Consider the following 17,998-nt stretch of genomic DNA (forward strand, 5'->3'; position numbering starts at 1 on the left):
CCTGTGAAGCAGAAGAAAGAATTAATATAGTAGAGTTTACGACAAAAATTGATAATCAAAATCCTGAATAATAAAGAAAGCATTTTATGAAATTTACAAAAAAGCATGTTAAAAATCACAATACTAAAGCTTGTTGTTAACACAAATTTTTTCACATATATCTACAAAACCTTGGAATAAACATATGTGAATATTCTTATAATACACAACATTACCACTCTTTCAGCCAAAGTAAAAAATTGAGTTTCATAAAATAGTAGCCGGATTTCGATAAATTAATTTATAAAAATTTGCTTTCGAATATTTACATGTGCTTAGAAAAAATATATATATATAAAAAGCTGGCAGCAAGAAAAATTTTGTTATTAAATGTATAGAAAAAAATTGAAAAAATTGAGGCTTTCAAAGTGTTTATACGTGGGAATTGTATGAGAAGAAATGATTATTTGACTTTTTGTAAAAATAATCTTTTAATTTTATTTATATTATAGAACTACTACAGTTCATACTTTTAAGGAGGAATTTTTTTTTTGTTGGATTCAGTCGTGATTGAAGAAAAAAAAATATGTACTGAGAGAGTGGTAACGATGCTTACTACAGTAGTATTCTTGCTTGTTATTATGTTCACTGATCTTAAAAACAAAAAGCAGTATTCTTAAAAAATGTTGTTGTTTTTAGCCAAATGTTTAGAAACTTTAACAGTTCTGATTGAAGAGTAAATTTGAAACGTAATAGGTTTTAAACCTGCTTTAAACTTAGTTGTTGCACAACCTTAAAACACACAACGTATTGATATAAAAAGTAAAAACAAAAAGTTAATCAAAAATGTTCATATCGATTCAGGAAAGTCCATATAATACACAAAAGAAAGTCTCTACTTCAGCAAAACAGAAAGTCCAACATCTTCAAACATGTCGGTAGAGTGAACCGTGAAATCGTTCAGGTTCTCTCTGCGCAGGGAAACCCCCCAGTTTAGGGCTTCTCTTCCTTTTTCTCCTCGTACGCCGGAGGCTTGACCTGGTACTCTTCCTGGTTAGTTACCAGCGGCACTTTCTGGATGTCCTCGTAAGTGGGAAGAGTGTGCTCTTCGATCTGAACCATGGTCATGTCGGTGGGGATCTTACACGGCTTGTTCGATGAAATCACGTTGAGCTCGGTGGATCTGTGAAATGGTAAGGTTGATAAAGCTTAAGTTTTTGTAAAAATATCAGTATGAAAAGAAAAAATAAAATAAAAGTCAGCAACTTCAAATGGATGTATTTAAAGTAAATCTAACCTCTGTGCACCGTATTTTATTTTTTAGGAAAACAGATAATTTGTTGGTTATTTATATAAATTTAAAGTTTTTGTTCAGCATTAGAAAACTATTATGTTGAATAAATATCTACAACCAGTGCAAAGGTGAGTACTTACAAAAGTTTTTTTTTTGTATCTCTTTTTACTTATCAAGTCTTCAAAACCACAAATTTTAAACTTTAAAACCTGACGGCTGAAAGTTCCTGCACAGTGATGTGCTTGCTAAATTTAATTCTTATTTTTTAACTTGAAATAATTTTGCGTATGATCAATATCTAAGAGGGTAATATAGATAAGAGAAAGTTTACAATATATGCGTCAAAATACTAACAAACCTAAATTTAACTTATTATTTATTATATTGTACTGATAGCATGTAATCATTTAACAAGGCAATAGACATGTAAGTTTTGTACTGCAACCATACCTGACAGCGGAGAGTTCCTGCACGGTGATGTGCTTGTAAGTTTGGAAGATGCATTTGGTGAAGATGAGATCGAAGTTGAGCTGGAGAAAGAGGTAGGACATGACGCACACGAACCTGATATCGGGATCCAATGACATCACCCATTCTCTGTTTTAAACAAATATAATAAGATTATAAGAAAACTATCACTGACATCAACCATTCTCTGTAGTAATTAATAAATTTAAAAAATAATAATAATATGAAAATTGCTACAAAATTATAAAATCTGACGTCTGAATATAATGACATTACCCACTTTCTGTTTAGCAAAACAGTTAAAAATATAATAAAAAGTTACCAAACAATAATGACAGAATTTTTAAATCTAGTGACATCACCCATTCTCTGTTGGAATAGATAACTAATGTAAAATAGGAATGATAGAATTGAATAATAAAAGTTTCAAAAAATCTGGTGTCTGATTCTAGTGACATAATCTATTCTTTGTTTATTTAAACTGTGTTGGTTATTTAGTGTGATACCAATTTTAACAACCTAAAATTTTAATTGATCGTAGATGTTTACATTATAAGCAAAAAAATATTAGTTTTAAATTCTGAATTAATCATTTATTTTATAAAAAAAAGTATTTTAAACGATGATGCATATGGTGAAATGAATTTTTTCATCAAATTTATATTTATGATTTTTGTTAACCTCAAAGGCATATTATGACAACTTCATAAGTAATATTAGTTATCTATATGTTAAAATAAAATACATATTAACCTGTAAGAGCTGTTCATGACAACTTCATCGATGAACACATCGCTCTTGTCTGCAACCAAGGCCACACTGAAGATGTTTCCAATTGTGTTGATCAGGTTGAACAACTGAACTATGAACAGTGGCATCAGCAATCTGTAATAAAAGTTCAAGTGTTAAATAAACTATCAATACATTGATGCTTTTCTTAACTAAGTTTATGCACAATTATTACTAATATCTTATTAATGAGCTAAAAATATTATAAAACTTTTGGCATCAGAAACAGCTAATAAAAATTCATAAAATAATCATGTTAGTTTATGTATGAAAAGTAAGTTAAATTATTTGTACAAGTATTGATTATTAAGCTGTATTTGTAATTATTATTTTATGGACTTATTGTTTGAAAACTTTTTAAATTATGTTTTATTTTGACTCTGCACATAACTACTTGATAATTAAATTTTAGATAAATTGAATTCTAAGAGTTTAAAAAAGGAAAGAGCATCAGCAACCTTGACCTCTACACACAACTACTTAAATTAAAAATGATAAATATTCAAAACTTCAATGTTCAGAAAGAATTCAAACCTTGCGCGCCTCTTGACAATTCCGCTGAGGGCCATCAATCCAATGAGCATGTAGAAGAGACCGCAGAGGAACTGGATGAAGAATTGCTTGTCCGATGATACGTAGTAGTTCAAGTAGGCCTGATGTTAATAATAACTTTAAAAAATTTTAGCTGTTTTTTATTAATAAAATTTCATTTACTAGTCATTTTTTTAATTTAAAACTACTACTGTCTTGTGGTTGTTGTGTTATGTACTCACATTTTTGAAATACTTGGTCTTGAAAGCATAAGGCATTCTAAAACCAATGGTTCCAACATGAAAACGCAACAATTAAATTTTAAAACTTTATTCTTGTTAAACAACTTTTCTGGGTTGTATAGTAAAATAAATATTTTTAAACATTAGTTGTTTTAATTTTACATTTGTAAAGTCTTAAAAGTGCAAACCAATTTAAATCATTATTCTTAACTTGGACGTGTAAAACAAACTTGTACAGGAAAATGTTATTCTTGTTAAACATCTAACCTGGGTGGTGTCTCCGTTCTGGACGTACTCGATGTCCATCCATCCGCACTTGTACAGGATGGCCAGCGAGGACAGCAGGAACCCACCAAACAAGACCATGAAGGCCTTGAAGAGGGCCCCGATCCTCACGTTGAAGCAGTAGAGGCACGATGGCGGCTTTTCCATTTCTCTTGCCATTTTTTATCTTTTAAACTAGTAAATAATATGTATCTGTTGTTTTGTTAATTTGTTTTTCACCTTTTTTATGTAACTTTTGACCAGTTTTCATTATTAATACTATATGTTATTTTAGTCTACTTTATACAAATCAGACAACACAAACTGATTGATGTATCTATAAAAAAATATATATCACTATTACATCAATGCTGTTTCAAAAATGTAAGATAGTTTTACAAATAACTTGGAGTAATTAAAACTTTATAACAATATAAGTTCAAATGAAAAATAGTTTAAAACTTTTAATTATGTGAACTATAAAAATTTAAAGAACTCTAAAACAATCCAGTGTTTAAATAAAAACTCTAAATCATACATAATAAACATACAAAATAAACAAAATACAGTTCTAAAAAAAGTCTAATTATAACCTACAGCAGTATCTCAATACAAGCTGTAGGTCTTATCCACAACTATCTTTGTAATGTTTTAGTACAATAACACCCTTCATTGGTTGAGCACATTTTGTAAAATTCAACATTCAACATAATAATAATGGTAGAGCATATGAAAGATGTATTCCATTACAACATGATCAATTTTCGGTAACATAACTTATTCAACGTGAAAGGTTTTAAATATATATATGAAAACTGTATTCAAAAGTGTGCATGAGTATAATTGAAGTTGCTAAACTTACTAAAACTTATTTTACTGTTCCAAGTAGATACATAGTTTTTACTAATTTAACAAAAAAAATTGCATTAACTATGTGAAAAAAAATATGTCAAGTTTTAAGAAATTTCATGAAAAGTTTGACAGAAAATTATCATTTCATCAACTAAGCTTTTTGGATCTATTTAATTCTGGTCAAAGTTTTTTTTTCAAATTAACTTATCTTTTTTAAAAGCCACTGTACTTATAATTAAAAATTTAATTTCCTAAACCAAACTTGCAAGAAAAAAAATTAAACTATTACTAATCAAAACTTTTAATTACTTAAATCTGAAACATTCTTAAAATTAATGATAAGTATCTAAATAACTGAAATGGTAAAAAAAAAATTATGTTTATAACCTCAAGTGTTTTTAAAAGCACTTTTTATAATGTTAATTAACTTCAAAAATTTAAGCAGTGATTTAAGATTCAATAAGTAATAAAAGTAATTCTTTATTTATACTGGTTATGTTTTAAAAACTCTACATAGTAAAAAATATTTTTGTTTTTAAATTAAAATAACAATAAATACTGTAAGTTTTGCAAAAATATAAAAGAATTTCAACATACAAGACCATATGACTTATTAAAACTAATATCTAATAATATTAAGCAATGAGTGTTTTGATTTGTTTATTTTTGATGTAAATATAGTTTTGAAACTTTATACTTATGATCAGAGTGTTCGTGTTTCTTTATTTTTCAAATTTTTAGAAATTAATCATGATAATAAGATAAGCATTTATTAAATTTGATTAAAAATTTCATAAATGCTTAAGAAAAGATAGAACTAAAGAAAAGTTTTTTATAAGTTCAAAATAAAAGAAATAAAATATTCTTTTCTATACGATTACTAAAATTATTTTTGTTTAAATTCAATATGTCTTATTAATAAACTTAAGATTTCTATAACCAATAAATACCATATTATAGCAGGGTTGCCATTCTTAAAGTTAAAAAAATTAAGTGACTTTAAACTATCTTGAGCTTTTTTTAAATCTTGCCTCTTGGATAAACTTTTATACCTCATGTAAATTTTTTCTAAATAGATAATAGTCCTATATATTGAAAAAAAGTCCAAAAGAGTAATAAAAAAAGTCCAAAAAAGTAGTGGCTCTCTATTTTCTCTATTTTTCTACTTCACAAAAAAATAGAGTTAGGGAGCCCCTAACTGAGCTACTGTCTATATCTACTTTTCACTTTTTGAAAACTTTAAAGCAAAATTCTTATATTACAGTTGCTTCAAGCAGCAAATAAGTACTAGGAAATATCATGTTGATGTTATTAAGAGAGTAAGTGGCAAAAAAGTAGTTAATGATTTTGAAAAAGGGTTTTGCATATCATATAAAATAGTGATTTAAATGCTAACAGGGTGATTTCTAGTTTTTTAATAAATTTCATCCATGTTGTCTGATGTTCTTCAAGAGTTTTATAAGTAAAAGTTTTGTTTCTCTTTTCAATTAAAAAAATTAAGTTGCAGAAAAAATGCATTTAAATTTTTAAGAGATCCTGAAATGCTAGTTTGAATGTATTTTATGGTTAATTCATTACTTTTTCCAAACTCCAGATTTTTCTAGGATTTCAGGATTTTTAAAAACCCTGTCTAAAAAGACTTTAGGTAGATATCATAACTAGTATATATTTATCATAAAGTTTATACAAACTAAGTTATTCTCAGTAGCTTAAGTGAAGTGCAACCCTGCTTGTTAAGTTGTTCAATTTCTAGGGTGTTGCAACATTCTTTGTTTGCAAAAGTTTTTAATTCAAGTTTTTTCCAGGTAAATTGTCACCCTGTGTTTACAAAAGCCATTCTAAAGTAAAGTTAACATTGCCTCTTAAAAGAAAAAGTTTAGTAAGATCAATAATCAGCTTTGTAAAGTAAAAAAAACATCAATAAAACTTTGGTGATTGCCATTTTTAAAGTATTTTCTGTTACAAATTATGGACCATATTTTCTTATCATAATTTTACTCAAATTTATTTTGTATGCAATATATTTTTTATGCAGGGTTGCCAAATGTCTTTGGAAAATTTTCTCCAAGTTTTCAAAATCTCCTCCAGGTTTTTAAAAGTGTACATTTTTGGTCCTATTTTTAGCTTATAAGTTAAGTTTAAGGTAAAAACTGTTTTAATTAGTATAAAAACATTGAAAAAATACTGTAAACTTACTTCAAATGTGGTTTTTTTTAAAAAACTATTTCTGATGATGACAAAAAAAATTAACAATATGATGGATTTTTGTGTCAAATTGAAATTTTACTCCTGATAATGTTAAATTTGTTAAAAATTCCAGGTTTTTCTAGTCTTTTATTTCAATATTTCTCAAACTCCAGGTTTCTTAGCCTATATTGTCAAAATCCAGGTTTTTTTGCAACCTTGTTTTTATTAAGAGTCCTAAAACTTTTAAAAAACATTTGCTACGTTTGGAGAAATTTGTAAGCCTTTAAGAACTAAAATATGACTTAAATATTTTTTGTTTATTTGAAATAAATATATTTTTTTTTAGTCAAAAATATATTAAAACCTTTCAAGAGATCTTTTTAATTTTATGGAGATTAGACTGATGTAGTTTAAAAACAATTGTTTGAAAATGTAGGACTAGGAGACATGTTTTAGCAAAAAATATTTTTAATGTCTACTATAAACTAAGTGCCTAGCAGTAGAAACTAGGTAATTGAAAACAATAGGTATTTTATACAAAACAAGGTACTTTTTAAAACAAAACTCATTGTACAATATCTTTATTTCACTTCTGATGAGTGATGTAAGATATAATTTGTTGTTTGGTTACAGCAAGTAAAACTAAAATTAATGAGATTGATAAACTCATAAATAGAGCATCAAGGTGCATTCATCAAGGTTGGATTGAAAGCGTTTACAGTGTAAAAATAGAAAATAAAATAGTAGATGTTGAAAATATTTTTTAGTAGTTTAATAACAATTGTTTGAAAATGTAGGACTAGGAGACATGTTTTAGCAAAAAATATTTTTAATGTCTACTATAAACTAAGTGCCTAGCAGTAGAAACTAGGTAATTGAAAACAATAGGTATTTTATACAAAACAAGGTACTTTTTAAAACAAAACTCATTGTACAATATCTTTATTTCACTTCTGATGAGTGATGTAAGATATAATTTGTTGTTTGGTTACAGCAAGTAAAACTAAAATTAATGAGATTGATAAACTCATAAATAAAGCATCAAGGTGCATTCATCAAGGTTGGATTGAAAGCGTTTACAGTGTAAAAATAGAAAATAAAATAGTAGATGTTGAAAATATTTTTTAGTATGAGTTAGGAGTTTTTATGCACAGATTTAAAAAGGATACCTTGCCAGTTAACTTTAAGCCATAATTTACAAGAGTAAATAAAATTTACAATCATTCAACAAGATTTTAAGAGACAAATTGTTATGTAAATTATGTAAATAGTATTTATGGTTCTAAAACCTTATCCTATCTTGGATGTAAAGTATAGGAGGAAAATCCAAGAAACCTAAAAGATCACAGCTAGCTTATAACTTTTCAATATGGACTAAAAAATTGTTTTAACTTAAAAATCAATCAGATAGAATTCAGACTTAATAATCTCTATATTTTTTAAAAATTCAGATGAAGTGTTGGTATTTGTATATTTGTAATCTATCTTTGGGCTGATTGATGGTGGTTTTACTGGGTGTGGGAAGAGATAGCTTGGTTTTGGTTTTTTTAATTTGGGATTTAGTGTAATTGTTGTCTCCATTGACAATGAGGCTAAAGATAGGTTTACTTAATTTTAAAATCAATTGATGAGTTAGATGAAAAGAGTTTTTTTTACAAAGGTAAAATATTATATTTAACTATCTTTAATAAGTTGAAATATTTACTGGTCATATTACTAATATTGTTATTTATATAAAAACAGTTAATGAATCCACTATACAAGTAATAAATGTTAAGTATGTACATTATTATATGATAGCTTTTTTTTGATGTTTTTATTGAAAAATTTATTTTTTCATTGATCCATATTTAAGTTTCTCTAAGTTGAACTTTAAAATTTAACTTGTTTTTATGTAAAGTTTATTAGATATTAATTAAGTTTTCTTTAAAATTTATTTTTAAATTAATAAGTATGATTTCTTTTTACGTACATATTTACACTACCTTTAGGTTTAACAAAAATTATAGTTTAATGAATATTAAAAAAATAAATACTTGGCTCTTAAAATAAATGATTGCTTATTCTCATAAGCACATACAAAAAAAGTTACATATTTTTTTCAAGTATAGTATGACTATAGTTTTTGTTTTTTATTCATTTTTATTCTTATTTATATAATTAAATATGTATATGTTTTAATTTTTTTACAGCATTTTTACCACTTCCTTTTTATTTTATTATGGAACTTTATAATCCATTTTTTCGGTTGTTTTTGTAAAAAAAGCAACAAGAAAAATGTGAACATACATGATTGTGAAAACTGAAATCTAGGGGAGGAGACGGTGTGGTGCCCATGGTAGATTATGGTTTCTATAGTCAATATTGGCAGAAATAGGTAGATTTGCAACCAATTTTTTAATAATTTTGTTTTTAGTTAAATTAATTAAAAATACAAAAAAAAACTATTAATAAATAGTAGTATTGATTTTTAATTTATCTTAAGTTTCATATTATTATATTAAGTAAGGGTATAGAGGGGTCAGATCATTTTTTTCACAATTTGATCTTAGTTTATATAGTTTTTACTAAACTACAAAATGCTTTAACAGGTTTTAAAAATTCAAAATAATTTTTGAGTTACAAACCCAGTCAAAGTTGTGTCTCCCATAAGGATCCTGTTGATGCCTCCTACTTAGTATCTCAAAAATTATTTTGATTTTTTAAAACCTGTAAAAAGTATTTTGTTGTTTAGTAATAATTATATAAATAAGATAAAATTTTGAAAAAAAAAGGGTTTTATCCCCCCATGCCCTTAGTTAAAACTGCTCAAATAATGTTATAAAATGTATGGTGTGATACTTGATGACCAAAAGGTCTTTCTCCACACCAATCCATTTAACATGGTTGTGAGCGTTCAGAGTTTTCTTTCTTTCAAAAAAGTCTACTAGACGCTCTAAATTTGAACATTTATACTTGTAAAATTATTTCAAGGCAAAAAAAAAAGTAAATGGAAGTATCACTCAGAATTAAAACTCAAAAATGTTATATTACAGGATTGCCAAATGGTTTTAGCTAACTTTCTCCAGGTTTTAAAAATTCCTCTAGGTTTTCTAAATTAAGCATTTTATGATCTATTTTTAGTTTTAAGTTAAGTTTAAGGTAAAAAACTGTGAAAAATAGTATAAAAACCTTGAAAAGATACTGTAAAGCTACTTAAAATGTAATTTTTTACTAAATTTTTTTTTAGAGGTAACAAAATAAACTATATAGATTATAGATTTTTCATCTGAAATCAAAACTTTTCTACTTAACATGTCAAAATTGTGTAACTACTTAGGACAATGTTGCACTAATATCAAACTGAAATTATATTGTATTATGTCATTTTTAACTCAAATTTTGAGGTAAAAGTTTAATTTTTGCAAATAAACAAATAAAATTCTAGTTATTTATCATAAACTAATAAAAATTTAGTGTTTAATTGCTTTTATTTTACTTTATATAGCACTTATAATAACATAATAATTTATATACAACAACATTGTAAAATAAATCAATTAAGTATTTTAGTTAATAAAACATAATTTTAATTGTTACTATGAATTTAAATAAATTGAAAACTTGTTTAAAACAGAGTATTTTGTTATATTAAATATATTAAGGGCATAGGGGGGGGGTAAACACCCTTTTTTGGTTTTTGATCTTATTTTATATAGTTTTTACTAAGCTACAAGATGTTTTTTACAGATTTAAAAAATTCAAAATAATTTTTGACATATAGACGGTCAAAGTCGGAGCCAACAATAGGTTTCTTATGGGAGGCGCAAACTAAAACGGCAAAAATAGACAATTTTACTAAAAATCTATCTTCTCCTACGTTTTTTGAGTTAACTACCTCAAACTTTCAGGAAATGTTCCTTGATAAGTTTAGAAAATTCTGTCGAAAGGAATTTTGAAAAAAATAAAAAATAAAAATTTTATATAAAAAATAAACAAAAAAACAGTTTTTTTTTTGTTTTTTTTTGTTATAAAATTTTTATTTTTTATTTTTTTTTAATTCTGTTTCGACAGAATTTTCTAAACTTATCAAGGAACATTTCCTGAAAATTAGAGGTAGTTATCTCAAAAAACGTAGGAGAAGATAGATTTTTAGTGATTTCTAGTTATTTGCGTTTTAGTTTGCGCCTCCCATAAGGATCCTATTGTTCCCTCCAACTTTGACTGGCTATATCTCAAAAAATATTTTGAATTTTAAATCTGTAAAAAGCTTCTTGTAGCTTAGTAAAAACTATATAAAATAAGATCAAAAACCAAAAAAGGGTGTTTACCCCCCTATGCCCTTAAGCTTAAAAAATTGGTTTTTAGATAAAATTATGATTAAAAAAGATATCCAATACAATATAATTTCAGTTTGATATTGGTGCAACATCATCCTAGGTAAAACTAAAAATTGTTGATGTTCTGATGTTCTAAATTTAAATTTAGAAAAATCTTTTTTTTAACTTTATTATTCAGCTGCATAAAAAACTTTAATTTACATAGAAAAGTAAAAACTTGAACCAAATATATTTGCCATTTATATATATATATATGTCAGTTTTGAAAACTAATCTAATATGTGATTTTTTCTATACCTTATTTATGAATATAATTATTTTTAGGTTATGCTTAACTTTAGGTGAGCACCCTTTGGTTTAATATATACAGGGTTCCCACACTTTCAGGGAACTTAAGGAATTCAGGGAAACTCAGGGAATTTTGACTCTTTTTTTTTAACTAGGGCAGTTTTGGTTTTTTCTAAAATTTTCAGGGTAATTTTACAATTTGTCAAAAATCTCACAGAAAATTTATTCTAGATCTAGAACAGGGGTCGGCAGGTCAAAAAGGAAATTTTTTTATGTGCTTTAATAAAAATATATAAAGACAATATTTTTGAACAAAAAAAATTAAGGCGTTGGAATATCCTTTAAATAAATTACTAAAATTTTATTTTTGTGTTTTCAAAAGTATAAATATTTTAAACTAGTTGAATAAAAACTTTAATGTGGCCCTCGGGCCGCAGTTTGCCGACCCCTGATCTAGAATGAGATTATTTAGTCAATTCATTTTCAATATTTTGTTCAAAAACAGTAATTTTATTTATTTTTAAGTGCTTATTTAGAAATTATTTAGCCTTGCGGCAAGTTCTAAAATATTCTTAGAATTAACATTGTAATTTTTTAATAAAAATAAAAATTTTTAGGATTTGAAAAAAACTCAGGGAAACTTATGGAAGTTTAAGGTTACTCAGGGAAGTTTTTTGTCACTCAGGGAAGATTTTTGACTAAAAGAGTGGCAACCCTGTATACAGGTGTTTTTCAGTTTTATTTTCAATAATTTACAATTTTATTCTGAAAGCCTTGCTTATGTACTTATATTACTGAATGCAATTATAGCTGACACCTTAGATGACTCTTTAACTGTACATAACAGTGTCCTTTCAACACTGCAACTTATAAACTTTTTTGTGTTCTTTTTTTTAGTATTACGGTTCAAGTATCTTAAACATTGGTGTGAACTTAGTATAAAAATTAACTCATTTTCTTATAAAAAAATATATTTAATTTATATAATAATGTAAAATATATTTTGAAATGACACTATTGTTAAGGGCATAGGGAGGCAAACACCTTTTTTTGAAATTTTATCTTAATTTATATAGTTTTTACTAAGCTACAATATGTTTGCTACAGATTTAAAAAATTAAAAATAATTTTTGAGATATAGCCAGTTAAGTCAGAGGCAACAATAGGTTCCTTATGGGAGGCGCAAACTAAAATGGCAAAAATAGACTATTTCACTAAAAATCTATCTTCTCTTACATTTTTTGAGAAAACTACCTCAAACTTTCAGGAAATGTTCAATGATATATTTAGAAAATGCTGTTGAAAATTTTAAGAAAATTAGAAAACAAAAATTTTATATAAATAATAAACAAAAAAAAAGATTTTTCCTGTTTTTTTTTATTATAAAATTTTTGATTTTCAATATTTTTTAATTTTGCTCCAACAGAATTTTTTAAATAATACACGGAACATTTCCTGAAAATTTGAGGTAGTTAACTCAAAAAACATAGGAGTAGATAGATTTTTAGTGATTTCTAGTTATTTGCTGTTTTAGTTTGCTCCCATAGGAATCCTATTCTTGTCTATATCTCAAAAATTGTTTTAAATTTTTCAAGTCAGTAAAAGGCATTTTGTAGCTTAGTAAAAACTTTATAAAATAAGATTAAATTTCAAAAAAAAAGGGTTTTACCCCCCCTGTGCCCTCAAAAAAAGCCTAACAAAACAAGTTGTTTTTCCCTAAGTTCATACCAATATGTAACACACATGAACCATAATACTATAAGTATACAAAAAAGTTTAAAAGTTGCACTGGTGAAATGACACTATTTTATACTATTAAAGAGTAACCTAAGGTGCCAGCTAAAATAAAATGCAGCAATATAAATACATACTTATTTTTAAAATAAAACTGAAAATCATTAAGAAAGAAAGAAAAAAGTGAACGCTCACAACTATGGTCAATGGATTGGTGTGGAGAAATACCTTTTGGTCATCAAGCCTCACACCATATATGTGTAAATAACTTTGATAAGTTTTATATAAAACTTTAATAAAATTTAATTTTAAGTTAAATGGATGATATTTTATAACTCAAACTAATAAGAGAAATTAATTCTACTTTGAGAAAAAAAAATGGTATGCACTCTTTTTTAAACCCATTACTGCCAATATTCACCATGAAAATCATAGTCTACCATGGCACCACACCGTCTCCTCCCAAAGATTTCAATTTTTATGATTATTTACGTTCACATTTTTCTTGTTGCCCTCTCTTGAAGAGCAACCCTGAAAATGCAATAAAAAGGTCAATAATAAAACAAAAAAGGAGAAGTGGGTAGAGTATTAAAAATAAAGCAGTAAAATTCCTGTATATAGAACCAAAGGGTGCTCACCTACGGTTAATATAACCAATTTTTTAGCTTCCACAAATTCCAAGACCAAAAGATTCTTTCAGATAAAACAGTGCAATTTATTTTGTAAAATTAAAACAGATATTAACTCAGCAGTTTTGACAAAACTAAATCTACTTTTACTTTTGATATGAATTAAATCAACACAAACTAAGTTAAGGAAGTAAACAAAATGGTTGTAGCGCCAAAGAGTAGAAAACATAAAAATAATAGAGCTGTTAACATACATATAACTAATCATAAATGGGTAGACATTGTAAATTTATAAGATAACTGTTTTTTTTATATATAAAAAATCATACACCAAGTTTTAAGTGCAAAGGTCGGCGAACTGCGGTCCGTAAAAGGTAAATCAGTGGCCCGCGAGCACACTTAGTTTTCGCATGAAATAAAATGAAAAGTTTGCGGCCCGCGAGCAAGTAGTTTTTGCCTACTAACAAAAGTATACTCTAAGTTGATTATTTTCTAAATTTGCTGTTATTAGTTTAATTTCTTTCTTAGTCTTTCTGAACATTTTAAAAGTAAAAACTTTCACATTTTTTTTTACTGTAAAAAAGACGTATTAGCATTTAAATTTTTTTTTTCACAGATTTGATAATAACTTCCATTTTTACATCAGTAACTTATTATCATAGTAACTGGAGAACTAAAACAAAGTTTTATTAGTACTCGGATTCAGTAAGTTATTTATGAAATATTTATTTAATAAATACACAAAATGCAAATGTTTTTAAGGGTGTACAAGTGTAATTTACAAAAGTGAACAGAAACATCATTCCTTTGCAAATTAGTTATGTTTTTTAAATGTAGTTTATATTTGTTTTTCTGTTATAGATGCTTTATTATAATATATCATATTGTGTGTACAAAAAACTTTTGAAAAAACATGATTAAATAAATTTAGGTATAATGATCTATTTTGTTTTGGTTTTAACACGTTTTGAAGTTTTAGATTAACTATCTTGGCGTTTTAAGTTAATTTTTATACACTCCAATGTACATGTACACAAACGCTCATTTTTTAAACGACGTATTTCATTGATACTTAATTTATATTTAGTGTAATTTAAGCATAATTTTCCACTATAATTGTGATTATACTTCAACTATATTTTTGTGTGTACAGACATATTTTTAAAAAAATGAATATGACATCAGAGAAAACAGATTTTTGTTCAGAATACAATTTAAGATTTTTAAATGAAACTTACTGTGTACATTAAATAAATTTTTATGCGGACTAATATATACAGGTGCTTATTTTTAGAACCATTTTTAAACATAGTTTACTGAACAAAAAATGGTTTTACTTTTGTCATATTTTGTTTTGAATATGTTTGTACACACTAAAATATTATATGCAGTAGCAATTTTAATAAAAAGTTTTGCCTAATTTACAATTTATCAGGCTTTAGTTTTAGTTATAAAAATAGTTTTGAAAATGATCATCTGTGTATATCAGTCCGCATAGAAATTAATTTAATGTGCAGAAAAAATTTCATTAAAAAAACTTAAGTTGTATTTTGAACAAAAATCTGTTTTATCTAATGTCTTATTCTTATTTTTTTAATGTGTCTTTACACACAAAAGTATAGTTTAAATAAAATCACTACTATTGTTAAAAAATTTGCTTTGATTACACTTAATCTCATTTATGTATCAGTTAAAAAAGTCATTTAAAAAATGAGCATTTGTGTACATGTACATTGAAGTGTATAAAAGTTAACTTAAAATGCACAAATAAATAATTCAAAAAATCATAACGTGTTATAACCAAAATAAAATAAACTATTTTTACCCGGTGGTTTTTTTACTATGTTGTTTCAAATTTTTTTTTCTACACTAAATGTATTATATAATGATAAAGTATCTATAACAGAAACTTAGGTGATAGGATTGATGTTTTAGTTAACTTTTGTGAATTACTAATGTACACACTGAAAATTATTTGCATTTTTTCTATTTATTCAATAAGTATTACATAAATGACTGTACTAATAAAGCTTTGCTTTAGTTCACCAGTTGCTGTTGCAAAAAGGAAGTTATTATTGAAACTGTGAAAAAAAACTGTTAGATAGTTATCTGTTTTTTCGCATTTTAAGCCTTAACAGTGAAAGTTTTTTACTGATTTTAGATTTTTTTCAGAGACTAGAAATAAATCAAACTAATTACAGAAAATTATTGAAAAAAATAATCAGCTTATAATTTAATTTTGTTAGAATGCAAAACTCACTTGCTCGCGGACCACATTCGCATGCTCGCGGGCCGCAAACCTTTCTTTTGCGGGCCGCATTCCATGCGAAAACTAAGCGTGCACGAGGACCACTGATTTACCCTTTGCGGACCGTAGTTTGCCAACCCTGCTCTACGTAATAGTATAAACCCAATAAATAGTTAAACGTTTTCTTAATTATTACTTGAAATGACATTATTACCACCTTAAATGGTAACGATTCAAATATGCACAAAGAAACTTTTGCACGAAGGGTAATTTTTGCACGAGGACACTTAGGATATTATTTAATTTTTTTATTTTTCTTTATTATTACTGTTACCACTCACCCTTACACTCTTTCGTTTTTTTTTTTTCTTGATAATCAACGTATGTTTTTTTTTTTGTTTTTGAAAATAATTTTTATTAGTTAATTATTTTTAGTTTTTACTGTTATCCTTAGCTCTCACTCTCGGGCAGTTTTTTTTTGTAATTTATTTTTTCTTCTTCTTCTATATGTATATATATTTATTTTTTTTTTGCTTTTACTCTCGTACAAAACGTACTCGTAAAAAAATGGTAATAAACTTAGTACTTTTTTTAATTAAACCTTGAAACTTATTTACTTTTAAGGTTGTATATTAAGTCTAACAATGAAAGACATGTCGCCTGTAGGAGATAAAAGATTGTCAGAAGTGAAGAGTAGCAATGGAATTGAAGAAAAAAAATTAAAGCTTAAGGAAAAAGCTAATCAAAACTTGAGAAATTATATATTGTTTTGCAGGGAAAAAGCTAATATAGACCAAAACAACTTTAACCGTTTTGAGAATTTTGAGAATTTTGAGCAGCGTGGGTAGTTTTTTCATTTAATATTATTTTAGGTTACATATTTTTAAATGTTTATTTTTCGTAGTTATATTTAAAAAAATTTAAATTAAAATATGTTCGAAGTTACCTTTCAGTTTAGCTAATTTAAAAATCATCATTTCAAAAACATTACTGATCGTCAAATAAGCTAAGTGTTATCGAAAAAAAAATAAAATTTACAGGGCATCTTGACAAAATACAACTTGTCCGAGCTGTAAAAGCAAATAGTATGATGCTTTTTGAAGGTTTAGAAAACCAAATTTGTGCAAACATAAAAGAAATTATAAATGCAAACAATGCAATACTTTGTCACCAGTTAGCAAGTGTCAACATGTCGAAGAAACTTGTCAAACTAACCAAAAGTTACATAGAGCGAATGTTCACAAACGTATCCTGCACTCAACAGTTTTTAGATCAAGACTTTCACTTATTTTCGCGAATAGTTTCAAGCTCAGGGCTCAATATCACTTCTGAGCTTGAAGTTTTTGTAGCTGTACATAAATGGATGAGCTACAATATTGAGGACAGAAAAAAACACACGAGAAAACTTCTGTCGTGTTTACGTCTTACCTTGTTATCGGAATATGAACGAGATTTAGTTTCATGTGGAATGTCTGTGTTTCAAGATATTAATTTATCTTTGAATATGATAGAAGGTATCTTAAAACATCAACGCGATAATAGTTCAAAGTTGTATACCCGAGCTAGGTATTGCGATCAAAGTTCGTTTGGTTTATTAACTTACAGTCATGATGATATTAATCCCATAAAACTTGTAAAATTTGTCAACTGTAAAAACAGAATTGAAAACTTCAATCATTTGAGAAAGCTAGAAGATGTTAGTAATTATTTTAAAGCATGTTATTGTGATGGATCTGTCTTTGTTCTTAGTTCAAATGTAGGAGGTAAATGCATGTTTTTAAACAAGTACTGCTCGACCACTAACACTTGGAGAAACGTGGCCCGCCGTTTGAATTTTTGTGCAATACAATTTAGTGTTTGCGCGTACTTTAACAACTTATTTTTATTAGGAGGCTATAACCCTTACAGTGGTAGTGAATTAAATGAATGCTTCGAGTTCGATACTTTTTCTTTCCAAACTCCCTTTAAATTACCAAGATGCAGTGCAGATTGTGCAGTTTTTGAAGGAAAAATTGTTATATCTGGTGGGCATGGTGAAGAAGATTCCCCTAGATCGGTTGAAGCTTTTAACTTTTTAGCAAACACGTGGTCGTTCATGCCATATATGGTTGAAGAGAGATTCGGTCACAGTCTACTGGCCGTGAGAAACAAGTTATTTGCAATAAGGGGACATC

General features: G+C 26.7%; 1 protein-coding gene across 1 annotated transcript; it reads right to left on the bottom strand.

Annotated features, from left to right (window-relative positions):
• Positions 1-2: 2 nt before the first annotated feature.
• LOC145835593 (uncharacterized) lies at positions 3-3,776 on the bottom strand. The gene is made up of 5 exons (XM_082943260.1): positions 3,571-3,776; positions 3,065-3,183; positions 2,495-2,626; positions 1,724-1,870; positions 3-1,162 (listed from the first exon to the last, which is right to left on the bottom strand). The coding sequence occupies exons 1-5, from the start codon at positions 3,745-3,747 to the stop codon at positions 973-975; spliced, it is 765 nt and encodes a 254-aa protein (XP_082799386.1). The 5' UTR covers positions 3,748-3,776; the 3' UTR covers positions 3-972.
• Between the last annotated feature and the right edge of the window lie 14,222 nt (positions 3,777-17,998).

This window comes from Thalia democratica, chromosome 5 (genome assembly GCF_965202585.1).
Source record: "Thalia democratica chromosome 5, ktThaDemo2.hap1.1, whole genome shotgun sequence".
In the NCBI taxonomy this organism is placed as follows: Eukaryota; Metazoa; Chordata; class Thaliacea; order Salpida; family Salpidae; genus Thalia; species Thalia democratica.